The 12,001-nt window shown below is 37.9% G+C and overlaps 1 protein-coding gene across 1 annotated transcript in view; it reads right to left on the bottom strand.

Moving 5' to 3' along the window:
* The window catches only part of LOC105714143 (pancreatic triacylglycerol lipase), a 38,780-nt gene that overhangs the window by 4,725 nt on the left and 22,054 nt on the right, over window positions 1–12,001 (bottom strand). Inside the window, exons 7-14 of the mRNA XM_064373624.1 lie at window positions 11,310–11,444; window positions 8,718–8,829; window positions 7,259–7,378; window positions 7,049–7,168; window positions 6,444–6,562; window positions 3,563–3,692; window positions 2,309–2,417; window positions 1,224–1,388 (exon numbers count right to left, since the gene is read on the bottom strand). Of these exons, the coding sequence (XP_064229694.1) occupies window positions 1,224–1,388; window positions 2,309–2,417; window positions 3,563–3,692; window positions 6,444–6,562; window positions 7,049–7,168; window positions 7,259–7,378; window positions 8,718–8,829; window positions 11,310–11,444 (1,010 nt within the window). The remainder of the gene's footprint in view (window positions 1–1,223; window positions 1,389–2,308; window positions 2,418–3,562; window positions 3,693–6,443; window positions 6,563–7,048; window positions 7,169–7,258; window positions 7,379–8,717; window positions 8,830–11,309; window positions 11,445–12,001) is intronic.

Here is a 12,001-nt window from a genome sequence, read left to right on the forward strand (position 1 = left end):
TAAATTATTTTCCATTATAAAGCAAGACCTTCTAAAATACTCTACCCTGTGTCCTTTGAATTATAAACTTTTCCAATCTGCTTGGTGGAAACAAGCACCATTCCCAGTCCTGCAAGAGTATGGAGACTGTTTTCTCTAATCCATCAAATGGATATATGAATGACCTCCAACTGGTTTGTTCTCATGTATGTGCCAATCAGTACCTTGATGAATATTCAGGGGGGCTTTTCACATCTCTGGGATTTTTCCTCAGCAACTCCTCCTCTCTGGTGTGCTGTCCTAGGACATCTACTTCCCTGGATCTTCTGATTTTTAGCTCTGATTCTTTAACTTAAGGAGTCCATTGAACTCTGCCTGGATTTCTCCTCCCTGTAACACACCCTGGAAGTCTCTCGGAGCAGTAAGCTAGGGCATTTGCAAGGCTCCATCTTGTCTGTTTTTGTCTCTCAGGGATCACTGTCCCTTATTGCTTGATGTTCAGTGTCTGGAAAACTGTTTTTCCATATACTTTGTTTGAATTTTTGGTTGTTTCAGTCAGGACAGTAAATCTGGGTTCTGTTACTCCATCTTTGCCAGAAGCAAAGTCCCCTCATTCGGTTTTTATGAGGATGGAAAGATAGAATGACAGAAGCACAGTCCTTGCTTCAGAATTTGGCCTAATATTCAAAAATATTTGGGCTAGTATTGGTATAGTTATGATTACCATCAGATCACCTTTTCTGGTATGCATCATCATTTGGCTCCCACACACTCCAGTCCTGGTTGAAACCAAGGATTATCTCCTGGACCTTCATCTTCACCAAGAAGACCAGTGATTCAGAATAGCCTATTTCTATTCCTTGATACATTCACTGTATTCCTAACAACTTAAGTGGCAATTACCTGAGCCCAGGAAGTTTGGAAGACCCACACATGAAGCACTCAGATAGCACAAAGCACAGCTGCCAGAGGAAACATTCCTCTCAACTTAGAATCATGAAGGTAGATTCTCCTTCTAACATTTAATTTGTATCTGCTAACACACACTTATCTGCAAATTGACAAAAGTTGTTTCCTAAAGTTATACACTTTTTTCCTAAAGAAACAGAAGGCATTAGGAAGCAACTGCGACTAGAGTGTAGGCAATCCCCTCGGGAGGTTTAACTTCAAGTAGACTGTTAGTGGGAATAGAATGATAAGTACAGACTCAATATTTCGCCTTTCCTTGGATTTTCATTACTTACTGTTTTCCATCATTCGTCTCCACTGTGATCTTGGATGCTCCCACTGTGGGTGAAGTCAGGTTGATCACATTGTTATACCAAAGAAATTTAATCTTCTCCAAGTTCCCAACTTCCACATCTGAGTCAAATTCATTGGAATGAGTACTATCTGGTTTGAGCGAGCCCCTTAGGATTTAAAAAGTTAACAAAAACATACATGAGCATACATGAACATACATATAAATGTATACATATATATTTGTATGTATGTAAATGTGTGTGTGTATATATATAAACATACCATTTATGCTTCTAAGACGAGCTTACAATGCATTTCTGGCTAAGGTCATTAGTAGTACATTTGTCATTCTAATATATTAAATAAATTCAGACATGTATGTTAACTCAGTGGTAGTCCATTTGCCATAAATGCCTCATATTAGTCACCTTTACTTTAATAAAACTTCAGACATATATTAGTCACAATCCTCCCACAATTTAATAAATGATGAGAATATTCCATCATCTTTTCTCATCTGTTTTGTGGCCAGACTAATTAATTACTGATTATACATCAGATGCCAATCATCAAAGCAAACATGAATGGTTTTATCAGGAAATAGCATGAAAATATTTAGAAAGAATTCTGAATTGTATTAAGGTGCAAGGATGACACAATTTCTTCCTTTTTCTTATATATGTCAGTACTCTACTCCCAGACAGTAATGAATAGACAAACTCTTACGTTGATGACATACATTATGCATGTGCAGTATTCCGGTATTTAAGAAGCATTGGCCAGCTGCTGTGGCTCATGCCAGTAATCCCGGCAAATTTGGGAGGCCTAGGTGGGCAGGTCACCGGAGGTCAGGAGTTTGGGACCAGCCTGGCCAACATGGCAAAACCCTGTCTCTACTAAAAATACAAAAATTAGCCAGGTGTGGTGGTGGGTGTTACTCGGGAGGCTAAGGCTGGAGAATTGCTTGAACCCTAGAGGCGGATGTTGTAATGAACCAAGATCATGCCACTACCCTCCAGCCTGGGTGACAGAGCGAGACTCAGACACACACACACACACACGAAGCATAGAGTAATATTTTACTCACTGGAAAATTTCATATTGCTTAGAGTTTCCTTTATTTCCAAACAAAGAAACTAGTATGTGTCCTGTAACCTTACTTCCAGACAGTGTTACAGATACTTTATACCTCCAACCTGCAAGGGAGAAAAATTGCAAAATGTCAATTTGCAGAGAAAAACCACTAAAGACAATTTAATTTGGATTCCACTACTGCTGAGTTTTGAATAATGTATTTATAATGTGTTTGTATATATGTGTGTGTCAGTAATTTTCTAATGAAATCGTCATAGATATTCCTTTATATGTGTTAGAGGATAGGCATTAGGTTGTAGGGGCTTTGCAGAATTCTTTCAAAGTTAAGACAGACTTTTTTCAAGCCAAGGGACTAAGGAATACATTTAGTTTTCATTTGCCAACCTAATAATTTATTCTTGAAAGTTATAAGAACTTTATGTTACAAGGTAGTTATAAAATTGTGAACTGTAACATTTTTTCAGTTTAATTTATTTTCATAGAAAATAAATTAAATTTCACTCCAAATTTCAGAGTACTGCCGTCTTTTTGTGTACATATCTACATTTATTTTCAAAATTCTATAATTTAACTTTTCATTGCCTTTGGGAATGCATTAATTTATGAAAACCAAAAGCATGTTTTCTTGGTACTAGCCAATAGTTTGCCATTTAGAGATAGTCTGAGCCAAATTGTGGAGGAGATAAAATTTGTTGTTAGTGTTTTAAAAAATTGGTAACCCCATTGACGCTCATCCAAATAATTTTCTTCCTCTGCTATTCAAAAAAGGAACCCAGACCCTATTTCCATTCCTACCACTCCTTGATCCTCTAATTCCCATCACCCATGGAGCCTACAGTCCTAAGCGTCTCTTAAATCTGCCAATGCCTTTCCGTTCCCACATCTGCCATCTTTCTCTCCTAGATTACTTTTCTGCTTTTACAAAAATCTCAGAATTTCATTCAGTGAACATTTTTACTGCATATAAGGAGGCTGGAGCAGGGAAAGCCTTCCGAATTCAGCACCAGAATCAAATGTGAAGAATGTGAAGAAACTTATTTTTGCAGCATTAAGTGTTCAGGCCCCAAACTCTGTTCTGCCACCCTAATTAGCTGTAATTACCTTGAAAGTAGCATTAAGTATTTTTCCACATTGCAGAGGGGTTGTTTAAAGCTTTTTATAGAAAAGCAAGTATGCACATTTTCAGTGGACATAATAATAAACTATATAGCAATAAGAATATAAGATAAAGAAAATAAAAACTTACGTGCAAAATTGCTGGCATCACCAGTGTTTAGATAAAATGTTTGACCCACATCATTTGTCTTCCCAACAAATCTATCAGCGTAGTGACCCATCTGTGGGCAGCCTCCACTTGGACAGGGGAAGCACTTGTTCTAGTGAAAACAAACAAATGATGAACGAGGGTGCCCTGTCTTTTAATTCAGTACCCTATTTCCTACACGTTGTTGCCATTCAAGTATTCTAAAGCCAGTTCTGTTCTGATGGTAAATGGGGACTTTAATAGTGTCTCAGCAACAAAAATTAACAATGGATTTCATTATTCACAACAGTAACTCACCAACTTCACTGTTAAACAACATAATACTATAAAAATCATACAATGAGCCAAGCGCAGTGGCTCACGCCTGTAATCTCAGAAGTTTGGGAGGCTGAGGTGGGTGGATCATCTGAGGCCAGGAGTTCAAGACCAGCCTGACCAACATGGTGAAACCCCGTCTGTACCAAAAATACAAAACTTATCTGGTCATGGTGTTGGGCACCTGTAATCCCAGCTACTTGGGAAGCTGAGGCAGGAGAATCGCTTGAACCCAGGAGGCTGAGGTTGCATTTAAGCCTTGGGCAACAAAACGAGACTCTGTCTCAAAAAAAAAAAAAAAAAAATCATACAATGAGAGAATATGTGTGTGTGTGTGTGTGTGTGTGTGTGTGTTCTATCTATTTTTTTGCCTTTTGTCTAATTTGCTCCTAAGACATTCACCTACCTACAGCTAGAATTTATTTTAGAAAGATTGCATAAGTAAAACGGAGGTTATAATCAGCTTCTGATAAACACAATAGGTTTATTAGGAGAACAACAGGCTCAAAAGTCAGGCTTTTTTCAATTCCTTTAGCTCATATTTAGCATATCAACATCTGGAAGATTCGGATCAGAATTCTATGTGAAGAGAAAATGCCCAGGCTGGCCTAAGGCTTACTGTGAGGCTGGTATCTGGAGAAGATACATTAATATAGGAAAATACCCCTTATTTCTGGACCAAGGACTTATGGGAAAAAGAGACGCAGAGGGAGGAACCAAGTAGGCAGGACAAGTGTCCCAATTCCCACTAAGAGGAGCAAGGCTACTCTATAGTAAAGGCAAGTGGTGGACTCCTAGCTCAATGGATCATCTTATGGGCTCCCCACAGTCCCAGGGTTGGCATTCAACAAAATCCAGGTGTTACCTAAGGCAGCCAGGAAGAAATGGCCAAAGTTCTCTGAGGGCATTGCTAGAGCCAGAAGAATAGACAAGCCCAAGACTTCATCTCTAAATCCAGCAGTGTACCCATCAGTAGAACAGACAAGGCTATTACCCAGAGTCCAAAGGAGCCCAAAGCCTTTGCACCCATGGACTCCCAATTCATTTCCTATGCTGAACACTCACCAACCACCACCATTGAATCACCTGGCCCCAGCACTCACTTGGAGAGAAGCTTAGAAGGGAGTGCAAAGGTGAAGAAATCTGCAAGACTGAGATTTTTTTCTTGTACAAGTGCTGAGTATCATTTAAAAGAACTGTTTATACTGTTGAATTAGACTAAGTTTTAACTGGATGAAACCTGAGGCTTTTATACTTGCTTCTTTATTTTTTTTTTCCATTACATATTGTTGGGTATTGGGGAAGAAGATAAAAATAAAGTTAAAATAAAGAAAGAGGAGAGCTCTTCTGTCTTACTGTATATGGAAGCTGTAGTGTGAATAATATATGTACTCCCTCTCCCATAAAGCTAACATTTACTGAATGCTATTATATTTTTTGCTCTTGGCTAAGCAAATAATATATATATTTTTATTAAATCCTCTCACCAATATGTTGAGTTTACCATTATTATTTACATTTATGAATGAATAAAATTCCTTAGAGAAGTGTTTTGCCCAAAGATATTCGGCTATTTAATGGTGAAACCAGGATTTGCGTCCTCTCTTTTAATCACTAAGGTATATATCCTGGGTAATTTAGACCTCACCTGGCACATTTGTCACTGAAAATTTTCTTATTAAACCCATAGGTTTCAAATTTTGATTTCAAAAATTTATGGTGCAAAGAAAAGTCAATTTTACAAAAAAAAAAAAAATCCAGACACTATATAGTACTCTATAGGTGTATTAATTTTTAGAAAGTATTAGTTTGTTTTTCTCATTCTAAGCTATCATTCATTTCTTATCTGGCTTGCTCACAAATATTTTATCTCTAATTAAGTGTATTTTTGTTAGGAAATAAATTTTCTTCACTTAGGTTTTTATGTTTTTTTTAAAAAAATCCAGACAATAGAGATGTCATGTTTGAGGTTACATATAAAGAATTCAACCAAGAGCAAACCACCATGACACACATTACCTGTGTAACAGACCTACACCTTATGCACATGTATCCTGGCACTTAAAGTAAAATTAAATAAATAAATCAGCCAAGATATCAAGAGAATATCAAATAAGATGAAAATTCAGAAAAAAAAATCTTGGCAATTATGAAACTGCACAGAAATGTCCACATGTCTATAATAATATATTAATAGTTTAACAGGTTAGAATTTAAGAAAAATATTCCATGTTCATCAGCATTTTCAGCTTTTCATAGACTAGTTACTTTTTGTTTGTTTGGGGTTATTTCTAAAAAATGTTTGAACATTTACCCAATATATACAAAAGTAATACAAATGAAAGTAAACATAGGACATTTCCATTTACAAGCTCATTTCTATAAAGTACTCTGATTTATGACTATTTAAATACATATCTATAATTAAAGGCATGTGTAAGTACAAAAGTATAAACATTCATTGAATGATGTCATGTATAGGAAACCACACCAGTCATGAGAAGTGACATTCACAAAATTCTTTATGTGGAAGGTGGAGTCTGCTTACCGCAGAGAAGACACTGTAAGAGGCACAGGGGAATCCAGCAAAGCCATCAGGGTTGACGATGCTATCACTGTAATATTTGTAGCTTCTTAAGTGATTACAAGCTGCAAAGTCTCGAGTCCCTTTGAATCAAACATAATTACCCATCAAGGACAGATTTTAGTTTTCCAAGTTAACGTCATATTCAGAATATAGTGGTTGAGTAGATTTCTCTAATTAGTGTGAGCTCATGCAGATCACAGAACAAAGTCATTTATAAAGTATATTTATGATTTGTGATGTAACTGGAAGTTGAATACTGTTTAAGATTATTATCGGTAATACCATAATTAAATGAAAGGTTTAAAGTACTGTAGAAGAAAAAGATTGGTTTAAATAAATAAAAGCTCATTCCCTGAATTAGGCGTCTGGAAGTTGACAGAAAATACACGTGCTTTCCCAGTCCATGCCCACTTATCCCAGGGAAAGCCTACATCTCATGGATACAACTGAAAGTCTTTTGTTGTATAAAATGTCAGACCTGTACAATTTCAAAGGATTTAGCAAGTTTAGCAAAACAAAACACAAGCTTTCCCCAGAGAAGATCTTTGTACACATAATAGTTCTACCTTCCCAGATTCCGTTTATGTCCACGATCTGAGAGAGAGCATTCTTCTTACATCCAGGCATTTCTATTCCTCCATTTGGAAAGAAATCTAGGTGGCCCACGAGTTGGCTCGTTCCAAACCCTGAAGAACAATAAAAAGAAATGAGGGTTTATGCTAATGTATAGACTAAGAAACTATAAAACCCTTTGGGGGACTGGTTGAGGAACTCACCCAGATTGGGGATTATGGGGGCGCTATCCGTGTGAATTACATCCACAAATTGGGCATCGCTGGGGTCCAATCGGACTAACTCAGGTGCGCCCTCAAAGCAAGGTTCTGCTGGGTCCAAGCCTAAAGTAAAGAGGATGTGTCATGAATTACAACAAGTCCTGAATACAGTCCTGAGTACAAGTATTGGGAGTCAAATATGATTTATGCATGGAAAGAGATGAACGAGTTCTTTCTTACCTGATCATTTGCTGAAAGGAAATCTGCTTCTAGTTTGCTATTTGCTTTACAGTGAATTTTCCCCAAACCGAAGAATTTGCCTCTCTTTATGGATGCATAGTCACTGGGAGAGTCTTGGTCACTAGCAGCAGTTACAAGAAAAGAGCAGACTCTGGGACACACTGGACCAAAAACCTCTCAGGGTAAAAGAGTCCCCATTAGACTGTGAACTCCCACAAGGGCAAGGACCTTGGCTTTCACCATCACTGAGACCACAGGCTTGCATTGCACAGCACCCGGCCAAACAGGCCGTGGGAAAGAAATTTTTCAGACTGTAGAAAAGAAAATCCTGTGCAGAACTCCCCTTCAGCAAATTAATGGATAGGCATTCCAGATTATCCCAAATCCAAATACAGCTGGCTTATCCCAAGGGCTAAAAAGAGAATCACCAAGTCAGAGACAAAAAGGTGGAACATAGATGGAAGAGGAAGGTGGTCCTTCCTTGAAATCATCACCTCTCAGATCCAGAATGGAAGAATCTTTCTTATAAGCTTACAGAGGTTTTAGAACCTGGGTATCCAATATGTAAGCTCACTGGCCAAATGCAGCCAGCCTCAGGTTTGTAAAATACTGTTTGTTATCTCATTAGCAGCACACAGAGCTGGCAGTCCAGAGCACCCTGGCCACCTTTTCTCTGACAACTCTGGGGTTATGTTTGAGGTTTAAGCTCATTAGCAATTGCTATTGAAGCAGAATATAATTAGTTATACAAATTTCAGCTCTTTGGGTTTAATTACATTTATTCTATTATTTATGATATTTATTCTATTCATGAAACTTGTCCTTTGTGAATGAGGAAATAGACATGAATAAAATCTCTGGATGTCCTTCATTCACATTTTAGTCACCTGCAATATAAATATGTTAAACAGAGTGCTGTAGACCAAAGACTGGTATCAATGAAGACTTTACAAAGCCTCAGAACATAGTGATTTTTGATCATGGGGCCCAATTCAGAAAACGTGAAAAGGTCAACAGTAGAATTGCACCAAATTTCCATCTTGTGTTTCCTTTTAGATCACACAGAGGCTGCATTTAGTCTACTTTTGTAGCTTTCTTTCTTTCTTTTTTTTTTTAAGGAGATGGGAGTCTCACTATGTTGCCCAGACTGACCTCAAACTGCTGGGCTCAAGAGATCCTCTTGCCTCAACGCCCCCTGACATCTTTCACTGTTTTGACCAACCTGTAATGCGTCCAATGGTCCCATTGGTTCTCCTTCCAGCCTCCCCAGCAGCATGGGAACCCAGGCTGTGGCCAATGATGTGCACGTCGGAAGGTGAGTAACCGAACGCCGACTGTCAGAAAGAAAACTTTTCAGAATGTTTTCCAGTACAGCCATGAGTTGCTTGACAACAGGGATATGTTATGAGAAATGCATCATCAAGCAATTTCATTGCTGTGGGAACATCATAGAGTGTATTTACATAAACCTAGATGGCACAGCCTACTACATACCTAGGCTATGTGGCACAGCCTGTTTGTTGCTCCTTGGCTAGAAATCTGTACAGCATGTGACTTTACTGTGTACTGTAGGCAATTGGAACACAATGTAACTAGTTGTGTATCCAAATATATCTAAACCTAAAAAACATACAGTATAAAAGATTTTAGACTGGCTGTGGTGGCTCAGCTCACGCCTGCAATCTCAGCACTTTGGGAGGCTGAAGTGGGCTGATCACCTGAGATCAGGAGCTCAAGACCAGCCTGGCCAATATGGTGAAACCCCATCTCCACAAAAATAAAAAAAAATTAGCTGGGCGTGGTGGTGGGTGCCTATAATCCCGGCTACTTGGGAGGCTGAGGTGGGAGAATGAATCACTTGAACCCAGGAGGCAGAGGTCACAGTGAGCCAAGATTTTGCCATTGCACTCCAGTGTGGGTGACAAAGCAAGACTCCATCTCAAAAAGAAAAAAAGAGATTTTAAAGTGGTACACCTGTAGATGGTGCTTACCATGAATGGAGCTTGCAGGACTGGAAGTTGCTCTGGGTGAGACACCAAGTAAGTGGTGAGTGAATGTAAAGGCCTAGGATGTTACTGTACGCTGCTGAAGACTTTATAAACACTATACATTTGCGCTACACTAAGTTCATTTAAAAATATTTTTCTTTCTTTATGCAAGTTTTTATTTTTTTAACCTCTTAACTTTCTGTAATAACCCTTAGCTGAAAACACAAACACATTGTATCCCTGTACCAAAATATTTTATTTCTTTATATCTCGATTCTATAAGCATTTTTATATTGTTAATTTTTTTAACTTTTCAAAATTTTTTGTTAAAAACTAAGACACAAACACTTGCATTAGCCTAAGGCCTATACAGGGTCGGGATCATCAATATCACTGTCTTCCATCTCCACATCTTGTTCCCTGGAAGGTCTTCAGGACCAATAACATGCATGAAGCTGTCATCGCCCATGATAACAGGGCATCTTCTGGAATACTTCCTGAAGGATCTGCCTAAGGCTATTTGACCTTTTTTTCTTTTGAGACAGAGTCTTGCTCTGCTGCTGAGGCTGGAGTGCAATGGTATGATCTCGGCTCACTGCAACCTCTGCCTCCCAGGTTCAAGTGATTCTCCTGTCTCAGTCTCCCAAGTAGCTGGGATTACAGGCATGCGCCACCACACTCAGCTAATTTTTTGTATTTTTAGTACAGATGGGGTTTCACCATGTTGGCCAGGCTGGTCTTGAACTCCTGACCTCGTGATTAACCTGCCTTGGCCTTTCAAAGTGCTGGGATTACAGGTGTGAACCACCACACCAGGCCTACTTTTCCTTTTTTTTAATAAGCAGAAGGAGTATACTTTAAAATAATGATAGATAGTATAGTAAATGCGTAAACCTTAATGCAATCATTTATTATGATTATCATGTATTATATACTGTACATAATTATATGTGGTAGACTTTTATATAACTGGCAGTGCAGTAGGTTTGTTAATACCAGCATGACCACAAATCCATGAGTAATGTGTTGTGCTATGGGATCATGATACCTATAGGCAATTGGAATTTTTCAGCTCCATTGTCATCTTATGGGACCTCCATCATATCTGAGGTCCATCACTGACCTACACATCCTTATGTGGTACATGACCGTATTGTCGAATTCATGAGAGGATCAGAGGGAGAACCTTCAAAACTTCAGTGTCAAGAAGATACACTGCCCTTCCAAAGCACTTGACTTCCATGTTTTTTTAAATAGTTATAATGAAAAATGGAAATGGGTTTAAGTTTTAATCTGGTGGAAGCAGGGCTGCATATTGTTGTTTTACTATGGAGAACCCTCAATGAACATGAAGAGTTGTTATCCAGAGATGATGAAGCAAGTATTTGGATTAGAAAGTAAAAATGAAAACAATTATTTAACCACATTCAAGTAAACATTTTCTGTGGTTTCCTACTAAATGAGGTTAGCTTGTTATCACTGTGCTTCTCTTAAGAATTCAAACAAAACCAGGTTAATCTTAAGGTTGACATTGGTAATAACCAATAAAATTAAAACAAATACTCATGGAATTTATTATAAACAACCTACCAATTGCTTGAATAAGTTCAATTTTAAAAAGCTAGGTTATTGACATAACGGGTTATTAATGAAACCCAAAGCTAGATTTTTAAAATATTTTTCTTTGTAATCAAGGGAAACATCATATTTGAGTAGAGAAATGTCCTTATCTATGGATTAAATCTTCAGGCTTTTTTTTTTTTTTTTTGGAAAGACAATCTGGAAAACCATGGGTATAGGCTTTCATACAATCCAGGGGTAATTACCTGAAGAACTTCAACAAAATATGCCACTTCTGCTCCCACAATCCGGACGTTCTGCGAAGCTTGTGTGTATCCAGTTCGGGAGCCACCTTTCCAGTCCACGCAGATGCAGTTCACACTTTCCACCTGGAACATTTTCTGGTGGAAGGGGCATAATGAACAGATAAATAATTCAGGATCTTTATTAATTACTAATGAACATATTGGAGGACTAGGATAAATTCCCTCCTTGACTGACATGTTATCATTTTAACCCCAATGCAACTGATAAAACTTATAATCTGTTATAGATATATAATCTCTGCTAAAGTTTAACGTCATCTCCAGACTGGAGTTTTACCGGAGTGGGCACTAGATTGTTGGGATTTCTACTGTAGCAGATACAGAGACATTTAATTCAAGAAAAAAATATATAAAAATGTGGCACATTGAGTTGTTCATTAGGTCATCTTAAATGCCATTAAGACTACGTTGCCCCTTACCAGAATGCACCCAAGGACATGTTTGCCTTGTCCGCTGGTATAGCCTGAGTGTCCAGAACAAATTCTGGTACATAGTACGTGCTCAATAAATATTTAGCAAATGAATGAAAGACAATTTTAGGACCCCTTATATAAATACATTGAAGGTAAATAAGTTTTTCCACAATGAAAAGACTAATCAAATTTTTTGGTTGAATGTGTTTTATTGTACAT

The sequence above is a fragment of the Aotus nancymaae genome, unplaced genomic scaffold (genome assembly GCF_030222135.1).
Source record: "Aotus nancymaae isolate 86718 unplaced genomic scaffold, 86718_ANA_hifiasm-v0.15.2.pri h1tg000010l, whole genome shotgun sequence".
Classification (NCBI taxonomy): domain Eukaryota; kingdom Metazoa; phylum Chordata; class Mammalia; order Primates; family Aotidae; genus Aotus; species Aotus nancymaae.